This window comes from Penicillium samsonianum (assembly GCF_028829775.1).
Source record: "Penicillium samsonianum strain IBT 33392 chromosome Unknown utg000003l_segment0_segment0, whole genome shotgun sequence".
NCBI classification, from domain to species: domain Eukaryota; kingdom Fungi; phylum Ascomycota; class Eurotiomycetes; order Eurotiales; family Aspergillaceae; genus Penicillium; species Penicillium samsonianum.
This window is the reverse complement of record NW_026643261.1, coordinates 5897335-5919783: the sequence shown is the minus strand read 5'-3', so window position 1 is coordinate 5919783 and position 22449 is coordinate 5897335. Positions and strand designations below refer to the sequence as shown.

The window sequence follows — 22449 nt, the reverse complement described above, 5'->3', positions numbered from 1 at the left end:
CAGTAATACACTGATGTTTCGAAGAATGTCCGTTTCTTCTTGGTATGGATCCCCAGCAAGTTCGTTGGCCCTGATTTGTGCGTAGCGACGGGCTGATGACAACTCCAATTGCTTCAATGTAGACGGCACGTAATAGATTATAAGGCCAAAAAAGCTAGTCATAATGTAGACCATGAAGATTGCGAGATTGCGTCCTTGAGGCTTTTGAGAACCCACTTCGCTAAGTGCTAAACATCCAAAGTAGATACCAAGTCCAGTAAAAAAAGATGCTAGTGCATATTTCAAAAGAAGGGTCGGTGCCTTCACCGTAAGGATAGAATAAAAGGAAGCAGATCTCCATCTATTTTTGCTCTTAAACTGCTTGATGGTCGATTCGAGTTCTGTTGTTTTTTCGTGTCTCATAGTCCTTTCACCACTGGAATTTCTCTTCCGTATCTCTGATACCAAACGATCCAGATGTTGCTCGAGGAGCCGAAGCTCTTCTGAACTGCTAGGCTTGCTGAAAAAGTCTTTGATATCATCCGTGGTGAAAAAGCTGCTCATTCTTTGTTGCACTAAGCAAGCAAAAAAAGAACGATAGATCTCCAGCTGTCAAGCTGACCACAAATGCAGCTTCTGCAGTCCAATGGACCTTGTTGATGTCTTCAAGTGCTAAGGCTGTGATGGCAACTTGCGCCACAGTAGCAGCCTGTGAGTACATTAGAAACACCTTTTAAGGTTTGGAATTGATTAGGAGAGATTTCTAAACATGCAGCAACAGCCAGCATTGTGCGATCTTCCGATCTTGATTTTCGTAACACCATTACCTCGTCTGTTTTGGCACCGAGCACATACTTTTCAACTCGATCCACGATTTGCTTCGCGTCAGGAAATATTGTTATAAGTGCTAATGCCTGTAACATTCCGAACTTCGGGTGTAGGCTGCCATTATTCTTGCGCAGGCGATGGAGAGTGAGACCTTCCCAAGCAGGGTAAGTAAACCTTGCTATCACGGCGTACTTATATGCTAGTACGACGTACTTATATGTTAAGTCAATGACCGCGATAACAATAATTGGATCCATTTGGGAGGGACACAAGGACAGCGATCGTTGCTTGCATAAGTAGAGACAAGAGGTCAATGATTGTAGAGACCTGAGCGCTGGAGGAGTGAGGCATTGCCCGCGGAGACGGTGAGCAGGCAACAACTGTGTTTCTATTGGCGGGATTGATCCGGATCGCGAGGTCACGTAGCTGTGCCTTACGCATACACTAGTTAGCGAGACATGAGTAGTATTGATTAGGGTATTTCCAAATTCACAGGAAAATTACGATTCCAGAACTCCCTTTAATATAGCATAGTTGATCTTAGAATTCGGGTTCGAGAATCGATCACGGAGTGTAGGTGGTGAGGCCGAATTCTGGAAGTACTATCATGTTAAGATCAAAAGGTATTGTCCGCATTAAACTTCAGCAGCCCCTAGGGGCTTTAGGGAGTGGCAACTGCACGATGGACATCTATTCCGCAAGAAGAACGCCATGTTTCGGATGATGATTGGCGTAACGAAAACAGATGTTCAATCGTACCTCTTATAGAAGCTACCTGATTGAGATTGTGGCATAGTCAATGCTTGATGGAAAGTCTTAACGCCACCGTGGGTGGAATATCAACCCTCTCGAGTACGTGAGTCGACGGAAACAATGCAACTTATTTGCTAGACTTGGCCATGATGGTTCGCGTTTCATGCAGGCATCTAGAATAATATATAGGGAATTCCAAGTATCAGCCACAGGCTATTTTTGGGAGTGGAGTAAGCAACCGTAGAGGATTGGACAACGTTGGAAGGCCCCGAGGACTCTCCACGGGGGGTTCCTTGGTTCCTAAATCCGTGGGTAATGTGTTGTATGTAGATTAGATCTACCTTTCAACCATTGCAGGTTAAAATAAATGGTATGTTCTAGATGTTTATAGATCTATATACCTTTGAGACTACCTACATAGTATGTACATATTTAGCATGACCGGCGTAGTACTGTTCTATGGGGCTCTGCGTGGAGGTCGATCCCCCCGAGCCACCCGAGGCGTCTTCAACTTACAACGTTATAAGTACATAGTACATTGCCTGCAACATGGCGCAGCAAATGTGTTGCGCCTTGAATTACCAAGGTACTCTTGGGCAGTGGGACATAATAATGTAATTAAAAGATCTAAGTGGTCGGTGGCCAATGGGTCGGGACCTACGGAGTACATAGGCCTATTACATACTCCGTAGAGTCTGCATCCACGTATGTACTACCTAGTGGGTACATCAGATGGCGAAGAACACACGTAGAAAGCCTCAATACAAGGCATCTCCACTTGATCTGCAGATCTCCAAAAGATCAGGCGTTCCAGTAAATTGAAATTGGAATGTATCGTATACAATATGTTGTATATTATGCGCGGGTCTCCGGGGTGACATCACTCCGATTGCCCCCGTCGTCCTGGATATGCACTCCATACCAAGGCCATTGTAACAAAGAAATACCTTGGACATGATCTTATCCTGTTTATACTCCGTAAGCCTCATCAAGATGTAGATCATACAAGATAGGTTGTGCTCTGTAAGTGAAATGTAAAATATAAGGCAACGTGTACTCTTGAAGAGAAGAAGAGAAGGTCAGCCGCAGGAAGTGCCCCACGAGCCAGCCACAAAGTGTTAGCGGTCTACACAGCCTCAATCATAATGAGGTACTGTATACTTGTTAACACACGGTATTTATAGTATAACACCAGGTACTCAATACTTCACTCCCTCAGGGTTCATGTCTCCAGAGCCTCGACTCTCCAGTCCCCACCAAACATATCATCCCCTGCCTGGTTTCTGTTCAGTTCACTCTCTTTGTGTTCTTTTTTGCCTTCGAAACCTTAGACGGTAAATGGTGTGGTATGAAAACTATGTTCGTTACCATCCACTTTTCTGTCTTCACCATTTGAATTCTTCCATCTCTCTGTCTTAATTTGTTCCTGCGCCCATTCCAAACTTCAGATGGCCATTGAATCTCATCCACTCATTCCCCGATCGCTATTTTAAAGGCCTTAGCCCCTGGGATCATTCAGGTGGATCTTGACAAGTCTGAAGCTGAAACCACTCGTCAGCTTGCGCCACACTCGTGAGAAACGCCCCACACGCCCTGGTCTTCACTCTCTTTCCCCCCAACCTCGCCTGCTTGACATCTTTGATATATCCCGGTGGATGAAAGTTAGTCAAGTTCCTTTTCCCCACCAATCCTCCTTACATTATCCTAACATGGCATCTAAAGTAGCTGTCGCCTTTGCTCGTCCACCCTTTGAGGCTGGCGCGAAACCTTCTTTCTCCATGGCGACGTTGATGTCGAACAACGAGCCCATCGCCTCCAACTCACTATCCGGAAACACTATCACTAGCTCGGAACCCCTCTCTTTGTTTAAATCCTCCAAACCCGAAAGCCTGAGCTCGATTGCCAGCGCCGGCCTACACGTCTCGCGATCAAGAGATCAACTTCCTCCGATGACAAGTCCAACATCAGTACCGGCGGATCGACCGGAGCATGAGAAGGACGCTGAACGAAACAGTTCGCAGGTGGCCCGGGAGGCTCTGGGTGCAGGCGAAAAGTCGCCAGGTGCCCCGATTCATGATCATTCAGTCCATGCATCCCCGGAGAATATGCAAATCGACTCGCACGCGACCGAATCGCCCTCGGACCCTTACGGATCGAACGATCATCATCACAACTCACTAATGCATTCCTCGACGGTAGCTAGCCCTGGTCCTATTGAAGAATCCACTTCTCAGGATGGAGATCGACGGTCGCGCGATGACTCCGAGATCGACCACGATGGCAAAGCATTCTCATACCCGATGCCTACGGGTAATATTAATGATCCGCGTCGCGGATTGAGCCTACCGAACGCAGGCTACAATCGAGGCAGTCCTCGCTCTCCATCGGCGAAGAAACACCGCTGCCCATACTGCGCGACAGAATTTACGCGGCAACATAACCTCAAGAGCCATCTGCTCACCCACAGCCAGGAAAAGCCTTTCGTTTGTCAAACCTGCCAGTCACGTTTCCGAAGATTGCACGATTTGAAGCGCCACGCAAAGCTGCACACTGGCGAGCGACCACACATCTGTCCTAAATGTGGACGTCGTTTCGCTCGAGGTGATGCGCTTGCTCGGCACAATAAAGGACAGGGGGGCTGCGCAGGTCGACGCGCGAGTATGGGCAGCTTTGCGGCAGACGACGAGTATGGCGATGGTACGACTGGCGGACCCGACGACATGGATGGGTTGATGTACACAGCAGAGCCTGAGCGCATGGACGAAGAAGACGAGCGACGAATGACCATGCCGAGTATCCGCAAGCACGAGGCAGATACAGTTGCTCGGTCTGATTCAATTCACTCCCGCCAGTCAAATACCTACCCGCCAATTGCCGCCGGTCGTCCCAGCCACCTTTTCCCACCCCCACCCAATCATGGTGGATCAGGAGTGTCAACATCAGCTTCGCAGTCACACATGACTTTCCCGCCTGCTGGACTCACCTCGAGCTCGTCTATCTTCCCTTCCAACAGTATCAGTGACAGCCCTAAGCCCCTGTCCCCGAACGCTCTCTCATCGCAACATGATAGTGCACCGCCACATCGCTCGCACTCTCCCGGTATGGGACAGTCCTTGCCACACCCGCAGTCCTCTTTCGGGCGATCGAATCAATCTTCGAACCACGCACCACCTACATTAGGCTTGCCTCTGCCGCAGCCAGGCGCGCCCCAGCTGCCTCCGCCGCCCGGTATGACCTCCCCGGATGCTCGATTTGGCATGCAAGCTGCAACCAAGCACACTCCTTCGCACAGCCACTCCAGTACCCACAGTCTATCTCATCTCAAGGGATTCGATGGGCCGGATGCCAATTCCAATGAGGCCAGCCAAGTCGATAAGCTTTGGGCATACGTGCGGACAATGCACGATGAGTTGACAGGCTTGCGCACTGAAGTTGCCACTTTACGGGCACACGTTGCGTCGTCCAACTCGGTGCCCCCGGCTCCGGTGGAAGTAAACCTGAATAATTCTGGACCGCGGTGATACGTTCTTGGGTGTGGTTCTAGCGTGTACGATATGGCTGACCATCAGCCACGTGAACTGGCTGTTATGCCCTCCCCTCCTTCTTCCCTTTGTCCATACGTCTTGATTATCCCATCCTCCTTCGAGGGTCAAACTTGATGCCCTCACGATCACCATACCGACAGTCGCCGGCGTCGGTGTTTTCTATGCCCCATTACTTTTTTCCTTTTTTTCCCCTTTACCACCGGAGTCATATCACCCGGGAGAGCCTTTCCGTTCTAGCCTACTTTATTCATATTTGGAGTGCGCTGCAAAGTGTGTCCTTTTCCCCCCTCTTCTTTTTTGAACAGCCGAAGGAGTTTGGCGTATCAAACAAAAATGGTCTGACATCGCGATGGAATGGAGAACATTCAAATGTTGCTTCTCACCGAACCGCGACCTGGACCCCCTGTGTCCTATTGTCGATTCCATGTCAAAGATGGAATCATGTGATTGTGTTTGGATATGTGCATGGATTACGCTGGATTTGGAGTTTTTATTTGTAATGCTGCTATTCCCGACTTAGTTAGTGATAATATACTCTTCAATCAGATGAATGGGTACGACATAATTGTTGATAGGTAGATGCTTCTCATTGGGGAGCAGGCACTATCCTTACGATGTGCATTGTAATTATTCTCAATTTTCTTTTTTCTCGGTCTTTTGCAGCTTCATCGTCTATATGTTATCGCTGTACAGGAGCGAACTATGTATATGCCCTTAGGCCTGACAAGGGTTGGTTCTAGACCGAGGCATATCCGCTCCAGGAATTGTAGAATACATACATATGTACTCTTAATCGATGCCAGAGTCGGCAAGAATGGGTGTGTATGTACACACGAACCCGTCATTCTTGTGCTCTAATATCGATTGAGATATCTGGTTCTAATCCAGCTGTTTAAGGAGTTTAGACTTTGTTTCTCTTTTTTTTTCTATGCGACGAAGTAATCCTCTGTAGCCACGGAGTAGAGGTGATTTTTGGTCTTAAGATTGGAAAGCGTCGACAAAGGCTCCTGGCTGGGCGTCAAGTTGTTCAAGTAGTACTGCATCCTTTTCCTGGCAGTCGCTAGGTCGAGTGCGTGTTGCCGCTGGATGTCCTATATAAATACGCTCAACATACACGATAACGTTCACAAAAATTGTCTAGAAGCTGTGGAACACCCAAGACGATCTTGTTTAGACTCAGTAAGACGCATTTGATCTTTCTTGTTCTACATCTACGTCATGTTGCGCGAACATATCTTGCCCTTGCATTGCCTAGGTGCCAGTAGCAAATGTATATAGAAAGACATCAAAAAAGACATCAAAAAAGACACCAAGAAAGACATGAAGAAAGACCAACAAAAGACTACTTTAGTGACTATATCTTCAAGTTATACTTCCCCTGCACCTTCCTTAAATTCTTGTAGATGCCCATATATCCATGGATCCACGGATGGCCCCAGTGGGTGGTTACCTTAATATGACTCCCATCTCTCTCCATCCGTCTCATCATCCATTGCCTGGTCATAACCGCATTTCATCGCCTCTGTGCTGTTTCCATCTGCTTTTATCTCTTCCTCCTACGCCATCCATCTTTCTAAAATACCCTCAAGACTCTCCTTGATCTGTTCCTTCGTACCATATAATGGCCTCCCCATTCACACAAGAGGTGCGTCTCATCTCACCAAGACTGGAGTTAGCGGATTCTCGCGAGATCATCCTCCCATTTCACCTTCGCGCATCCACATCGGAGTTCTTTAGTCAGAATTTCAAGTTACTGGTGGACATTTTTCCCACCACGCAAGTAGTTGAATGTGATGACAGGGTTCTGATTTTTCGTGTCCAAGTACTGCCACCAAAACCCTGGCCAAAACGAGTTGCAGGTGTTCTGTGCTACTTGACAGATGACCCAAATGACGAGGGACCGGTCATTCCATTTCGCTACCGCAGTCGCTCTCGGATTCATATCTCCCCAGATCTCAACCTCAGGGACAATGATGCTTCACTGGATCCAATATCCGATTTGTTACGCCGCTTTTTCGCAAAAGCTCAATCCCAATCACGGAAATTCAAGTGTGGGATTACGTTGTCGTCATAGTTCTTGAACAACAAATTGACCAGGATGAGGTTCTTATGGATCGCATTCTGAGGTCCATTCCCCGCTCTTTTGCCCGTTGCACCTGCTTATATCTTTCAGAGCACCATATGGATAGACCTCGCGCGTTATCTGCTCAATGGATGAGTTGTCAGAAGAATACCAGTACGCTAAACGCGAGATCGAATTCGCCCGAGGTGACTGGGTTTCCGCCCATCCTTCACAGAATGACACCGGATGATTCTCAATACGCTACGCTAAGACCAGGCGTGATGGTCAGCTCCGTCCCAAATCCCGAAGGCGAATCAATGCGTTCGTCCTCGGGTGTCCTCGTCAAAGACCTTCTGGGCTCTACATATATGACCACTGCTGCTCATGGGTTCCCGTTCGATAAAAACGTTTGCCATCCATATCCCGGTGGCTCAATGATCGGCGAAATCACCACAGAGCTCCCTCATACGGACATCGCATTGATGAAGCTCCGTTATGGAGTAGAGTTCGTGAATGAACCATTTGGAAATACCTTGACAGAAAGTCCCTTTCGCCTCGGAAATTTCATTCGAATTGCAGAAATAAAACGGCAGGATTTGGTCTTCTTTGATAGCCCCTTTTTCGGCCTTGTCAATGGCCAGCTTATGTCTAAAAATATCATGCGGGTTCCATCTGACGACCAAGAGCAGGAATTATGGATCAAAACTGAATGGAGCTATATGGGACAAGACTCGGCTCATGACCTGGTGGACGGTGTTTGTGGTTCCGCCATTTGGAACACCGATCATCGAGTTTTGGGGTTTCTCACTTACGCTCCTGCAACAGGGCTCTACAAGGATTATTGCCTGAGTATTGCTGCGGATCATCTTCTTGACAGGGGTTATAGTATGGTCTAGCCAATTTATTGCTCTCCTGCATTTTCAGACAAACCCAGGGGTCAACAACCCCCCTTTACCTCGTATATATATTGTAGTGGGGGACATAGTGCTCACTACGTATTAGTCCTACCTGCCCTTCCTTTCTTTTTGCAGTTTTATTATATAAGCATTGTTCTTAACTAGTTAGATGTTATTCGCTCTATTGGAGATAGGCCGGATAGATCAACTACTATTTAGTAGACTAAGCGATTCTAGTCGCTATGTTTATTACGTATACGGAATATAATTGTCACTATAGAATACTTAGCTATATCACTTGCTCCTTTCCCTCGTTTATAAGACTTACGACTTCCGCACGACCCATTTTAGGTCGGTCTCGACCAAAACCCAACCCAGTCTGGGTCTAGGTCGAAACCTCTCAACCTAGGCCTAACCTAGACCTATTTGTATTTTGAATATAGTTATACTCCGACACCCGGTCCACAGCACAACTATAAAACATTCATGTTAAGTTATCTCGCCATCGCAGTGGACTAGTGCCTTCTATAACTCAAGCGTCGTAGCAAAGACAAGAACAGCTTCGCCTGCGATGCGAACCCCGAGCGTGCCGCCCACGCGGCGAATTTCCGTATTCACGAGGCCAGGTCGACCCATGGCTTCGCCTTGACGCACAGTAATCTCAACTTTCTTTCCCTCATCCAAAGCGACAATCCCGTGCTGGACGAGATAAGCGCCTAGAGGGCCACACGCATTACCCGTTACAGGGTCTTCTGGGATGCCGATCGCAGGAGCGAACATCCGACCGTGCGCGAAGACGTCCTCAGCTGGATCCGCTAGTACAAAAGCGAAGAAGCCGTTGCAGCCAATCTGCTCGCTTATGCGAGAAAGCGCGGCAAGATCCGGCTTCAGTCCCTGCAGGATGGAAATTGAAGGTAGCGGCACCATGACTTTGCTATGGCCGGTAGAAACGATTTGAACGGGCCCGATCGCCGAGAGCTCTGCAACACCCAGAGCAGAACGGATTTCATCCTTTACCGTATCTTCAACGGGCGCCTTGAACTCAGCAGGCCTTTGCGTCATCCATATTCGTGTTGCGCCGCCATTGCCGCGCTCAATCGCTACTGGCAAAATTCCCGCCCCGGTATTCTGATTATAAGTGCCGTCTGCTGCACCCTCGTAAGCGCGGACCCAGTGGGCAGCAACGGTGGCGTGGCCACAAATTGGAACTTCAGTTGTAGGCGTGAAAAACCTCACTGTCATGTCCGATGAAGCATTGTCGGGGAAGATGAAGGCTGTTTCGGAAACATTCATTTCCCGCGCTATTGCTTGCATTTGCACATCGGAAAGGCCTGTAGCATCTGGTACAACCCCAGCGGGATTGCCGGTGAACCGCTCACGAGTGAAAGAGTCGATCTGATAGAGGCGAAATGGTTTCATCTTTCCGATCTAGTCAGCACGTCTGCCGGCATTGGACATCATATCAATCATACCGTTAGACAGCAATTACTCTCTAGTGAATCGTAAAAATTTTAAAGTAGTGTTATTCTAATGATCTGAATTTACTGTTGCAAGTTATATGAAGCCGGTCACGGACCTCGGGCCCCGGTGAGTAGTTTGAATTATTAATCAACGCAGCATCGGCTCTGGAGGCATAAAGGGGAGACAATCATCGGCTTGAATGTAGTAGTATGGAAAGGAAGTTGAAGTAAAATAGATTATGCTATTCCTTGGATTGAAACAACATGTTAGGAACAGCTCTCTAGCAAAATGCATTCTCACTGGATGACGGATACTGTACGAATAAACAAAAACTTTATCAGTATGCACCCCAAGTGGTGATGGGCCATGCAGTATTGTATTGTTTCATCACTGAGTATGAGTACTTACCACTCTCAATTTGACATCCGGATGCGGTTCACCAGCCACCTTTGTTCATATGATCCTAACGGACAGATTTATTATATCTTATGTTTTATGAAGCCGCCAAAGAAAGTTGGTATCTTGTGCGAGCAGAATGTCTCCGCTGCTGGCATAACACGCCGAAAATAGAGAAAACCAGAATGAAATAGATGAAAATTTGGTTGGGAAGCCGAAAAGTATAATTTGATAGACAGACTTGCTAATATATAGAGGTTATAAGTAGTAGATAGTTATAGATTGAAAATACATACTCCTACACCTCTCTAAATTCACTTCTTCGACTACCGTCCCGATTCTTTTTATATGCTCCGGTTGGTATGGCCGAATTACGAGTGCTGAATCGACCTGTATGCCAAAAGAGCATACTACTTAGAGCGTTCCCCTCTTCAATATATATTCATAGATATCAAGTATTTATCTTCGGTTGAGAGTAAAGACGAATGAAGTAGGATAGTATAATAAAATATAATGTCTCCGGTATATATCCCCACCCATCGCGTCATAAGGGGCATCTTCACACCCCACAATTGAGCCGAGGCACTTCAAAGACCCTCGAGCCATATACTCCACAACCAGTACTCCGTACACATCTCGAACCGACAACTCTCGGAATTCCTTCTGCACATAACAACTTTGACAATGTCTCCCACACTCCTGCAGGCATCGGCCGCATCCTTTGTGTTGCTTTCCATTGGACACACGGTATTGTTTCCCAACCTCAGAACCCCAGAACCCCTTAATGAACCATATTGATTGTTACGTAGATCAAGGGCAGACAATGGACAGCCGACCCAAGATTCAAAGCTATCGCAGGCACGAACCCGTGGGCTTGTGGGACTCTGGGGTGGTACCAGGTGCGTTGAACATTGGCCTTGTCTCGTGTCAATATCAATCACGCCTATTTTGCTTTATACTGACTGTCCTACTCGGTTTCTATTAACAGGGAAGTGGTTTCCTTCTATTGACTGGTAGGTTCATAGTCTCATCTCTCCTAGTCAACTTCTAATCATTATCCTCAACAGGTCTTCTTCACTGGCAATGGTCGAGAGATCCCAGTCTGCTCCAGGACACACTGAGCAAAGCCATCGCCGGGATCGCGAATGTCATGCTATGGGCTAGCTCTGTCTGGTACGCTAAGCATGGTATCAATGACACTGCCATTGTCATTGGTATATCTGCTGCGTTGCAGGCTTTCGGTGTTGGTAAGGCTTGTCTGTGAAATTATTATTGAGAATATATGTTTGAAAGATACATACACAGTGTGATCCCATGAGCTCAGATGTCTTACAAAGAAACAAATTCTTCTTTTGTACCTATCTGCCTTTGCCTTTTGAGGTTTCTGTATGATGATCATAATCCACAGCCATTGAAATCATCTGAGATAACATTAGAGTGAAAGTAGAGAAAGACACTCGATAGACCAACAACAAGTTAGCCCTCCCCCATTTGAGAATCCTGCTCCAATCTTCTCTCTCTCCGCTCGATAGTCCACCGAATAAACAATCCCACATCGGAAACAACAGCCCGCGGCACTCCACCCAGCGTCCAGCTCCGCTGAACCCACTTAGGAATCTTTCCACCAGCCTCAGAAGTCGTCAACATAGTCCACCGAAGATAACGATCAGGAGATGTAGCAGGGTTATTCGAATCCGCCGCAGACGGCAGACCGGAAGCTAGCGGGGTAGGAGGCGGCACACGCTCAACCCGCTCGAGACTGGCATAGTAAGCGAAGACCGCGCGCTGCGGGACGGCATCCATGATCTGTGCGTAGAGTCCCTCGTACTGGGATCCCGGGATGATTGGCTTAGTCAAATAGAAAGGAATCTGTACAGTCATAAATCCGTGGCCTGGGTTGGACTGGCTTGCTGGGTGTGTGCTGGCGAAGGTCGCCGACATAGTCCAGGAGATGAAGGCCCGCGGCCGGATTAGCGCGCTTGGATGGAAGCTGTGGACAATAAGATTGACTGGGCTTGGGTTTCAGTGGGCTGTCCTTGTGTATGAGCTGTGTTCGGGGACTTTAATACATACGTTCGACCTCGAAATGCTTGTAGTTCATGTCTCCGACTGTAATTGGTTCGTTGAGATCCCATTCTCTCGGCTCGTTCCACTTCAGCAGTTGCTTTACGCTCGTCACGCTGGGTGTGTACTCCATCTCGTGCTCAGCATGGTTGTATCGCAACCCGTCGTGGAATTCCCAGAGGGAAACTGTTCCAGGCAGACGATTAGAGTCTTGGTGGTCGCTTTGGCGACAGACCCAGAATTCCTTTTTGGGGGTTGAGCCCTCTTGGGGGGATTGCAGTGTTCGCCATCCTCGTGAAAGTTTCACCTGTGCCTTTGAGGGCGGAGAAGAGCGCAGCTTGCAGTCTGGTTTCAATGTTGACGGGAACTGGTTAAGAAGAGGCTGAACTTCAACTAGGGTGGCGTGGATGAACCCCCGTAAATCTGGGGTGTTGTCATCCCCTTGAAGATCTGGGTGACGGGGGAGGCTGGTGAACAGATGTGGCTCTAGTTGGATTAGCGGCATGATGGAGGGAAGAAGGCTTGGCGATGAAGAAAGTAGATGTGCAGATGGAGAGAGGTGGAGAGTAGGAAGAAAATACAAGCCAGAAAGAAAATTAAAATTTGGCAAGATTATGTCTTTCTTATTTGTTTGCACAGATCTAGATTATGTGATAATTTGAAGGTTGCTTTTTTAGACGACTCATGGTGAACACAACTATTTTCTGGGTAGACCTGATGAATTTATCTGTCAAATAGCTGTATGATCCTATTGATTAATCTATACCGGCGCAAAATTCAAGGTAAAGGATAGAGAGACTATAGACAGCGGATCCCAGGTCCAACGCTGCCAGTCTCAAACATCTCCACAAGTCCCGCGCCTAGTGCTTCCTCTAGCACCCATCGAAAGTGCATCCCGTATAGCTCTTTCCATTTTCTAGTCTTACCAGGCAGAATCCCTGCAAACTCACCACGGGCTCGCTTGGCTAAATGGAAACTCTTGTCAGTCTCAACAGCTCCATCCCATCGATCTTTCAACAGACCGAGAGGGGCTTCGCCAGAAGCGGACCGCAGGAGAAGAGCGAGCAGATGTGCACGACCCGAACCCAACAAGCGAAGATATGTTCCTGTATTAGGAAGAGACAAGAACAGAGTTGCCGCACGAGCCTGGGCAGCTGACTGTACGGGGCGCTCGGAGTGTGAGATAGACTCGCTTCGACTTGCTGACGAGGTCGCCATTTGAGGTAGATTAGGAAGTGATGCAATACTTAATGTGCCCTGAGTGTAAGATGACGACGAGACAATAAAGCCGGCACGGAGCAAGGCCCTGTACTCATCCGTTGTAAAGACCCCCTGCGATATCGCCGAGGAGGTCCCAATACGTTTCAGGATATCAAGGAATTTCTCTACAAACTCGTCAGTTCATGATGCCCAAAGAATCCTGACTCGAAAAACTTACCCTTGACTGGTTGTTCCAATGCCGGGCTTTCCCACACCAGCTTGTCCCAATCCTCTGCTAGCACCAAACAATCGCCCAGTCCTGCCGCATCATTGCCTCGACCCGGTATAATGAGTCGTCGAATCCGACCCGTCTGAATCTGCTCGACGATATCCCTTTCCACCTGTGTCGGTGCCTCCAAGAGGGTATGGACATGGGCCACAGAGGCGAGTGGAGGTAAAGATCGGCGTAGATTGAGGACTTCTGCGATGCGCGTGCTGTTCATTCCGGCGCGTGCCGGAAGTTCTTCGAACATGCCATCACGAATATATTGAATAGCCTGCAGCACATTATGAACTGGTGCAGTCTCCGATATGAAATGAGACCCGCCTACATCTGGAAGCGAATCATCGAAACCTAGATCTGCAGTCGGTTTTAGGCTACCCCCGCCAGATGTAGGTTTGCGGCGCGCATGGGCGGCAAATGGCGAGGCACGGGGTTTGGGAACAGAGGATTTGCGTTTCTTGACACCAGATACCGGAGCGGAGGTGAGACGCAAGGTCATGGCAAGGTCATGGCATAAAGTGGATGAACTTTCCAACACGCATAACGGATTCGGGGAGAAATATTACCTCATGTCAGGTGACAGACAGACATTCCGCCAATCACAGCAGATCTGCCACAGTTCTGTAAGTAAAATACCGCAAAATACCGTACAGGGAACACCCGGTGCCCGACCCTCAAGTGGGGTAAACCTGGTACGAGGCAGTAAGCTCATGGTGAGGCGATGGATGAACTGGCGTCTTTCCTTGGTTCAATATCTTTCTGGTTTGAAAAGGATCTTCCAAGTTAACTTCAGCATCTAGAGCTGCCTGTTTCTTCTTATTTGTCCTGGCAATCCACAGCCAAACTTGCTTCTCCACCACTTGGCACCTTCACATGACGTAGTCATGAGAAACACATCGTGTAACTAACCTTTTTTTTTTCTTCAGCTTGCCCCCGGTTGTTAGGACACCAACCACTCGTTTGATCGCATATATCTACCTATTGCTATCGTCAAGATCTCTCTCATATTGTGTTTTGGTATCCTTCTGCCTATCCGCTTAGGCTGGGCTCAATCACCATGACTGTCTTCATAGCATCTCTGTATGTGACTATTACTAAACCTTGGGTCTATATATGGCTAACTGATGAATTAATTATGTAGATTCTTGCCCTACACTGTCGATTTCCATATCAACAATTCGCGCGTCCGCTCTCCCCCTCTAAGTCCTCCGTCCACGAACCCCACCATTGAGGGAATTACACCCATCCCCAATTCTGCGGCTAGCCTATTCGAGAAGAAATCTCCAGGGAAACCGCCGGGTCTTACACCAGGGGCTACAACGGATCACGAGCGCATCTTTGCTGCCCAGGTAGCCAAGACAGAGCAAGAGCAAAATGGGTACCCGTTCCCTTTGCCCGCCGAGCAGGATAACCGGCTCCTCACGGAGAGTGAGGGCCATTCCCCGATATGGGGTGCCACAACCTCACTCAATCAGCCAAAGCCAGTGGCGGTTTTGTCGCCGTCTCCATCCATTCTCAAGCACCAAGATCCACGCCCCGACAAGGAACCAGTGCCGCAGCGGCCTCCTGCGATCGAGACTATTGCTTCCCACGCGAGACTAAGAAAGGCAAGCAATGCAAGCCGAAAATTGTCATTTTCGAAAGCTGAATGGACTATCGAGACCGCGGAGCAGGGCAATGGTGGCCTGCGCAATGCAGTGCGATCCGCAGCAGACGCCGGGTGCTTGGATAACATGATGTGGGTAGGCACCCTGGGTATGCCCACTGACGCCTTGGCAACTCACACCCGGCGAGACATCGCGGAGAAATTGGAAGATGAGCATGGGTCTTTGACGGTGTTTGTAAATGACGGCGACTTCGACGGGCACTACACGCATTTCTGCAAGACCATCCTTTGGCCGGTCTTTCATTATCAGATCCCAGATAACCCGAAGAGCAAAGCTTACGAGGACCATTCGTGGATCTACTATGTCAAGCTAAACCAGGCTTTTGCAAATGGCATTGCTAAGCATTGGAAGCGGGGTGATGCGATCTGGGTCCAGGATTATCATCTGTTACTGGTTCCAGCTATGCTTCGCAAGTTGGTGCCAGATGCACAGATTGGGTTTTTCCTGCATATTGCTTTCCCCTCGTCGGAGGTCTTCAAGTGCTTGGCACAACGCAAGGAGCTCCTCCAGGGCATTCTTGGTGCCAACCTTATTGGTTTCCAGACGGATGAATACTGCCGGCATTTCTTGCAGACATGCAGTCGGATTTTGTGTGTGGAAGCAACACCCGAAGGAATCCAATTGGAAGACGGTTTTGTCAACGTCGGCACGTTCCCTATCGGCATCGATCCAACTTCTTGGGATAAGCGCCGCCAAGCAACGGACGTGGAGCGATGGGTCAGAACAATCTCGGAGCGCTATCATGGAAAGCGTCTCATCGTCTCGCGCGATAAGATTGATTCCGTTCGGGGTATTCGTCAAAAACTTCTTAGCTATGAGCTTTTTCTCAACACCTACCCAGAATGGGCTGATAAAGTTGTGTTGATTCAAGTCGCAACCAGCACTACGGAACAACCAGAGCTGGAAGCGACTATCTCTGATATTGCCATGCGGATCAACTCCACACACTCGACCCTGGCTCATCAGCCTTTGGTATTCCTCAAACAAGACTTAGCCTTCCCGCAGTACCTTGCTCTCATCACTGTGGCAGATGCCCTGATGATCACCAGCCTACGCGAGGGAATGAATCTGACTAGTCATGAGTTTGTCTACTGCCAGGATGGTCGATGGGGCGAAAAAGCCTACGGGTCATTAATTCTTAGCGAGTTCACTGGCAGCGCGTCTGTTTTTGGAAACCATGCTCTTTTGGTTAACCCTTGGGATTACCGCCAGTGTTCCGAAGCAATTCACACAGCACTGACTCGCGATGAAAAGGAACGGAAGGAGGTTTGGCAGGAACTCCACCGTGCAGTCTTGAAGAACTCGACTGCCAACTGGGTGAAATCGTTCAACGAAACACTAACCCGTGTCTGGAACGAGCAATCCTCGCGAGAAATCATGGCAGTGCCCCGACTGTCCGTCTCCCGGCTCACCGAACAGTATCGCCAGTCCAAGCAACGGCTCATGATCATCGATTACGAAGACACGCTAGCCTCTTGGGGATCACCGCGCAGCATCATTCTGACCACGCCGCAGCGCGCAATCACAACCCTAAATGAATTGACCGAAGACCCCGCCAACGTTGTCTACGTAATGAGCGCGCGCATGCCTGAGGAAATGGAACGGCTGTTCCGACAAGTCAACAATTTGGGACTGATTGCCGAGAACGGGTCTTTCGTGCGCGAGCCGAACGCCGATTCCTGGACCCAACTTGCAGACAAGCAGTATGTCAAATCATGGAAGGCATCCGTGTCTAATATCCTAGAATACTTCCACGCTCGTGTCGAGGGTAGCTGGATCGAGGAGCGTCATTGCTCCCTCGTCTTCCACCACGGATCCGCCGAAGACCGCCAAGTTGCCGCTCGATCTGCTGCTGAATGTGCAGGCAATATCAACGATGCGTGTGCTAACTTGGATGTGCATGCGATTCCCGTTGAGGGCGCGTTGATCGTGGAGACTATTCACACCAACAAGGCATCTGCGGCCGAACTGGTCTGGAAGTGGTTCATGACAAATGTCGACAAAAGCGAGGGTGTCATCAGACCTGATTTCTTGTTGGTTATCGGCGATGACCGTGAGGATGAGCCTGTCTTTCGGTGGGCTAATAAGCTGCACAACGCAAAGGCCATTGGCTATGCTATGACTGTCACATTGGGCTCGCGTAGCACGGAGGCTAAGGCCACCCTGACACAGGGAGTTACTGGTAAGTTTGGGATGATATTCGGATGTTACTTCAGTTGACTAATTTTCTATAGGCGTTCTTTCTTGTCTGCAACAACTGGCAGCACAGCACGGCCAAACTAAACTGCCATTGAAAGAGTGATCTAGAGCAATTTGATTTACTTCAAATTTACAGGATATGAACATGCGAAGACGAATACACGAAGATAGCAAAACGGACCGGAGTTCTCATTTTCTTTAGCAACTATGATTTGGTGCTGGCATACATCTATTGCGGCGCATTTTTGATCAAGTTGAGATGGTACATACATGGAGGCTCTGCAGGAAGACATATTTGCATTGCATCTTCTAATAATTTCGGGTCAAACTTTAGAAAAGAAAAAATATATATGACTGGAACAGCAGGAAAGGTTCCTGGTGGTTCCTTGTGAAGAGCTAAATCTCAGTTATTTTGGTAGTCCTTTTGACAAGAGCATATGGTGCTATAAGAGATATGGGCAAGTGTATTGAACTATGTATTTTCGTAGAAGTTGGATGTCAAGCATCTATGGATGTCAATCAAACCAAGTATGACTGTTGTTGTCCGCGCTGGTGTGGCTTAGAGTAACTGGGTTGGCAAGCCAGAATCAACTCCACCTCTTCCCTATTCTCTGCTGCCATTAGGGCCGCACGAACCTTTGACGTGGTATGGTGGTGGTAATAGGATGCAACGCGCCAAACTTATCAGTGTTGACTTTTGAAGAGATGATGCAAGTCGAGCTGATGTTAGGGAATGTGTGGTCGCGTTAGCCCTCTCAAGGCCTACTGAATCATAAAAGAATGCCACCGAAACCCCATCAACGACGCTACAAAGTCAGCCAGGGCCTGTGAAGTGGGCTGACGGACTAATCAAGGGACATTTCGAAGGAACTTTCTATAAAAAAAAACCTTTATTGAGAGCTATATACCACCTAAAAAGTGATGATATATGAATTTGTACGGACTATAGTGTCAAAAGCTTCATTTTAATATATAGATACAGGAATAGTCGGCCGCTTATACGGCCTTGTTAAGTCTTTTTTAGTAGTCTTTTATAGTAGTCTTCTCAGATTATCTTTTCAGATGTCATTTTAAATGTCTTTTTAGTGGTCCTTTTCAGTGGTCTTCTCGGATTCTTCTCATTTTGTCTTTTGGATGTCTGTTTTCATAGATATTTTCTCCCCCTTCTTAGTTTGTTAGCTAGACGGCGGAAAAAGGCGGAAAAAGGCTTAATTTATGAAATGGAATTTTCTATAGCAGTCAAGGTTATGGTCGCTGCCAAATGGGGCGAGATGCCAGGTGCCTTGGATGCATCGCTGACCGAGTAATTTCGGTACTCGGGCAGCGAACACATCGAGAGGATAAATGAAGGGAAAGGAGATGGATGAAGTCGGAAGTGAGTCCTTGGTGGAAGCTTCTGTCTTGTATTGATCTCCTCCAGGAAGGTGCCCTTCTGCCAACATAGGCAGGTACCAAAATACGGGTAGGGCTTTCCTATTTTAGCGTTTGTGAGAAGTACGAGTTAAGGATATGCGCCTCTCTCAGACTAGGACATAAGAAACATTATATTTGCTTTAATCTCAAAAGCTATGGTTTATCATTAACTCGCACCGCTGCACCTACGCAGCGGCCAGGATACCAGATGGCAAAGAGAAGAGCCACTAGCGCAATAGGCGCGAATTCAAGGCATGCGAAATATACCTCATTGGTCTGCAGCTCTCCCATAAGACCCTGGCTAGTTTCCGCAAGACGGAAGATAGTTCTGAAATAAACCATGAGGGTCGAAATGGAAAAAGCCAAGCAGAAGAGCTCCAGCCCGTTTGCTCTGATAGTACGTCGAGCTCGGGACTGGAAACTCGCCGCCACGATGACGAAGATAGTCATGACGAAGACCTGGTATGCGAGACCGCCCAGGAGGATATTGTTCGCTGTTGTGGGATCTTCCCGGCGCGACTCTTTAATGCCAATGAGACATGCACCGGCGACTTGGACGATTGTTGAGATGACATCCGAAGTAATGAAGAAGGCTAGGATGACCTTCGGGGGTAAGAATGAATACTGGCTCCCTACTCGTGGGATCAGTACTGATAGAATGGTGTAGATACCAGCGGCAAGTAATACAGGCGCAACAACGATGAAGAAGTAATTGAGGATGAAGTAGATGAGGTGATAAGGATCCTTTTTAGCGGAGAGGGATCGTGCAATGTACCCTATCACCTCGAAAATCAGACCAGCGGAAAAGGTCATCCACCACCAGCTGCGGTTCTTGATAGTTTGTGCCGTGTGGTAGACGAAGTGAAGGAAGAACCACGCGGCTGCGAAGGCTGCTAGAGCGATAGAAGGCGTGTAGCCATAAATGATCACAGGGGTGTCCCTTTCGCCGCCTGGATTTGGAAAGTTGGGGTCAACATAGCCATACGATCGTTCTATTTTTTTTCATTAGTGATCTGAAATGATAGCCTTGGAGAGCTATATTCAAGTGCAATACCTGTGATATGGTGATCCATCTGTGTTCTGCCGTCAAATTCGCTGCAGAACGGGGTCAGCTGTTTTATATGTAGGTAGTACTAACGAACACGCTAATAATTGGATTTACTTCGTTTTCGTATTCTTTATATTGAACGGAAATTTGATTAGCCCAGGCCCCTTTACGCGAGCTGCCAAGATCCGCCAAGTAATGTCGCGTAGCGGAATTCATGAACATCTTCTCGATTGTTTCCCGATCGGACCTATCGCGAGGTCTCATCTATATCAGAGGGACCTGCTAACTTTGATCTCTTCTTGTTCGCACAGCCCTCTTACATCACGAATCGCTCTAGATGCATTTATATATTTCTGGTTTCAATGACGTTTGGAACCTTGGGAAAACCCACGTGGCCGGGCCCGGGCTAATGGGCGGCTGACTCAGCTTCTCGGCTGTCCACGGTCTGGGGAATATGCCGAGGTTCGCCGATGTGGTTAACCTTGGTATATGTGGGGAAGGGTTCTATATCAGAAAACCATATAAATGATCTTGCTTAGATCTTTAGACCCTTCTATCTAAACCCTGTACATATCAAACACTATCGCAATCATGTCCACCGTCAACCCATCCTTCCAAGAGGCCATCAAGGTCACCCCGCAAGGCCCCAACAAATACAGCGCCTTCCTCCGACCAGAATGGTGCATTGGAACCGGTATAGCAGAACCCATATAAACCTCACCTCCCATTGACCAAAAGCTAACACCGTTCAGTCCCGCACGGCGGCTACACAACAGCCGTAATCTACCAACTAACCCTAACGCACTTCGCGCACGCCCACCCAAAGCAATACAAAAGCGCCGCGTCCCCGATCTCAATCCAACTCTCCTTCCTACGACGCACAGCCTCAGGCCCCGCAACCTTCGAAGTCGAAGACGTCAAGATCGGCGCGCGCACAAGCACAATCCACATCAAGCTGCTGCAGCCCTCTGAAAAGAAACCCGGACAGCTGGAGACCATGGTCGCTGGCTATGTGACCGTCAGCCCGCCGGACGCCGAGGTCGGCATTAGCGCCAACACAGGGTGGAAGCCTCACCCTGCTCCGGCGGCGGGTTCGCGCGCAGACGGGTCCGTTGATCTGGCCGCGCTGGGTCGGACGGGCACTGACGGCGCTTGGACGAAGCTCGAGGCGCCTTTTGCGTCGTTCCGTAAGGCTGCGGCGCAGATTGAGCTCTTTGGTCCTGGGGCTGGAGAGACGCAGCAGAAGCGCTCGGGGGATATGGGTATTGATCAGTGGGCTAGGTTCCGGCCTGGGGGTGATGTGAATGGTCGCTGGACCGAGGCTGCAGTGGCGTATCTTATTGATATGTTTCCCATGGCGTTGGATGGGTTTGATACTATGTCTGCTACTGCTGCGGCGGAGGAGAGTGGGACTTCGCTTGCGGAACAGAAGGCGAAGTTTTGGTACCCCACAGTTACGCTCAATGTGGATATGAAGAAACACCTTCCTGCTGAGGGGGTGGAGTGGCTTTATAGTCGGATTGTTACTAAGGTTGTTAGAGATGGGCGGACGGATTTGGAAGTTACAGTTCTTGATGAGAATGGGGAGGTTATCGCGTTGAGTACGCAGGTTGGGTTGGTTGTTAGTGCTAGTCGAAATGTTGGAACCAGGAAGATGGAGAAGTTGTAGATAGTCGTCTCATAGATGTATATACATTTAAACAATAGATTCTGTGTGTTCAGTCCAGGCATAGATCTATGTTCTATATAATATATATGACCTAGCTGGTTACTTCTACATGTGCAAAATCGGGTGTTGTATGTACAGGATCAAAATCCCCGTATGTACATCAGGAAAGTCGATCTCCCAGTCTATATACTTCAAGCTTTGAGCCTGAAAAGAAGAGAAGGATGACGCTCACAACTTCGAGTCAGACGTCACAATCCAAAATGCCATAGCATCAGCCTTGACAACCTTCCTCTTAGCCCACTCCAAATGTCCCCCAGCACCCTCCTCATCCTCCTGCAATGCCTGCGCCCGCACCCAGAACTTCTTCCCGACTCTGCCAACAACTCGCGCCTTAATAACCAGCAAAGCAGGTGTAGCCACCCGCTTCTTATATCTGACATCCAGCTGCGCGGTAAAGATCTTCCCGCGTGGGTTATCCTCAGCCGTACTGAGCGCAGTGGGCGCATTGGTATGCGCCGCGACAGCGAGGGACATGGCCTCATCAATCAGCGTCGCGACAATGCCGCCATGTACGGTGGATGGGTGACCAGACAGACCGGGGCTGCTAAGATCGAAGATCATAATGATGTCTGCAGGGTTCAGGCCCGGGGTGGGCTTTGTGGCGGATGCGGCATCTTGTTTTGTTGCGGGGAGCCAGGTTGGGGCTTCCGCAGGCACGGGTGTAAGGTTGCACCGTTGCAGGGTTAGGCAGTGGGGGATTGTGGTAGATGTGTTGAGGGTTTGTGCGAAGTAGCCATCTTCACCGGTTGTGGGCTTTAGGCGCCGTGAGTCGGTTTGGATTGGTGTATAGTCGGCCGAGGAGATGAGGTTGTTTGCCCATGAATTGGTGCGGAGGTGCGCGATGGCGGGGCCCGGGTCAGCCATTTCTTTTTTTTTTTTCGCTGTTGTTTTGGTCTTGGGATTATATTGCGGTCAATTGGTCTAGG

The 22449-nt window shown here is 48.7% G+C and overlaps 10 protein-coding genes across 10 annotated transcripts; 5 read left to right on the top strand and 5 right to left on the bottom strand.

The window, feature by feature from the left end:
- Positions 1–3269: 3269 nt before the first annotated feature.
- On the top strand, positions 3270–5081 carry N7471_005899 (C2H2 zinc finger protein; the record flags this gene model as incomplete). Its single annotated transcript, XM_057278618.1, has 1 exon — positions 3270–5081. The coding sequence occupies one exon, from the start codon at positions 3270–3272 to the stop codon at positions 5079–5081; it is 1812 nt and encodes a 603-aa protein (XP_057138228.1).
- Positions 5082–7286: 2205 nt separating this feature from the next.
- N7471_005898 (uncharacterized protein) lies at positions 7287–8063 on the top strand (the record flags this gene model as incomplete). The annotated part of the gene is made up of 1 exon (XM_057278617.1): positions 7287–8063. One exon carries the CDS (start codon positions 7287–7289, stop codon positions 8061–8063), a length of 777 nt encoding a protein of 258 aa, XP_057138227.1.
- A 525-nt stretch (positions 8064–8588) lies between these two features.
- On the bottom strand, positions 8589–9482 carry N7471_005897 (uncharacterized protein; the record flags this gene model as incomplete). The annotated part of the gene is made up of 1 exon (XM_057278616.1): positions 8589–9482. One exon carries the CDS (start codon positions 9480–9482, stop codon positions 8589–8591), a length of 894 nt encoding a protein of 297 aa, XP_057138226.1.
- Positions 9483–10604: 1122 nt separating this feature from the next.
- On the top strand, positions 10605–11184 carry N7471_005896 (uncharacterized protein; the record flags this gene model as incomplete). The annotated part of the gene is made up of 4 exons (XM_057278615.1): positions 10605–10667; positions 10730–10819; positions 10909–10933; positions 10988–11184. 4 exons carry the CDS (start codon positions 10605–10607, stop codon positions 11182–11184), a joined length of 375 nt encoding a protein of 124 aa, XP_057138225.1.
- A 212-nt stretch (positions 11185–11396) lies between these two features.
- N7471_005895 (SRPBCC family protein) lies at positions 11397–12489 on the bottom strand (the record flags this gene model as incomplete). The annotated part of the gene is made up of 2 exons (XM_057278614.1): positions 11397–11929; positions 11994–12489. The coding sequence occupies 2 exons, from the start codon at positions 12487–12489 to the stop codon at positions 11397–11399; spliced, it is 1029 nt and encodes a 342-aa protein (XP_057138224.1).
- Positions 12490–12782: 293 nt separating this feature from the next.
- On the bottom strand, positions 12783–13966 carry N7471_005894 (Stk19 family serine/threonine-protein kinase; the record flags this gene model as incomplete). The annotated part of the gene is made up of 2 exons (XM_057278613.1): positions 12783–13369; positions 13423–13966. The coding sequence occupies 2 exons, from the start codon at positions 13964–13966 to the stop codon at positions 12783–12785; spliced, it is 1131 nt and encodes a 376-aa protein (XP_057138223.1).
- Positions 13967–14410: 444 nt separating this feature from the next.
- Positions 14411–17746, top strand: N7471_005893 (putative alpha,alpha-trehalose phosphate synthase subunit TPS3). The gene is made up of 3 exons (XM_057278612.1): positions 14411–14547; positions 14609–17316; positions 17369–17746. The coding sequence occupies exons 1-3, from the start codon at positions 14525–14527 to the stop codon at positions 17434–17436; spliced, it is 2799 nt and encodes a 932-aa protein (XP_057138222.1). The 5' UTR covers positions 14411–14524; the 3' UTR covers positions 17437–17746.
- A 1153-nt stretch (positions 17747–18899) lies between these two features.
- N7471_005892 (RTA1 domain-containing protein) lies at positions 18900–19819 on the bottom strand (the record flags this gene model as incomplete). The annotated part of the gene is made up of 2 exons (XM_057278611.1): positions 18900–19738; positions 19801–19819. 2 exons carry the CDS (start codon positions 19817–19819, stop codon positions 18900–18902), a joined length of 858 nt encoding a protein of 285 aa, XP_057138221.1.
- Positions 19820–20385: 566 nt separating this feature from the next.
- On the top strand, positions 20386–21463 carry N7471_005891 (thioesterase family protein; the record flags this gene model as incomplete). The annotated part of the gene is made up of 2 exons (XM_057278610.1): positions 20386–20488; positions 20547–21463. 2 exons carry the CDS (start codon positions 20386–20388, stop codon positions 21461–21463), a joined length of 1020 nt encoding a protein of 339 aa, XP_057138220.1.
- A 228-nt stretch (positions 21464–21691) lies between these two features.
- N7471_005890 (PaaI family thioesterase) lies at positions 21692–22387 on the bottom strand (the record flags this gene model as incomplete). Its single annotated transcript, XM_057278609.1, has 1 exon — positions 21692–22387. One exon carries the CDS (start codon positions 22385–22387, stop codon positions 21692–21694), a length of 696 nt encoding a protein of 231 aa, XP_057138219.1.
- Between the last annotated feature and the right edge of the window lie 62 nt (positions 22388–22449).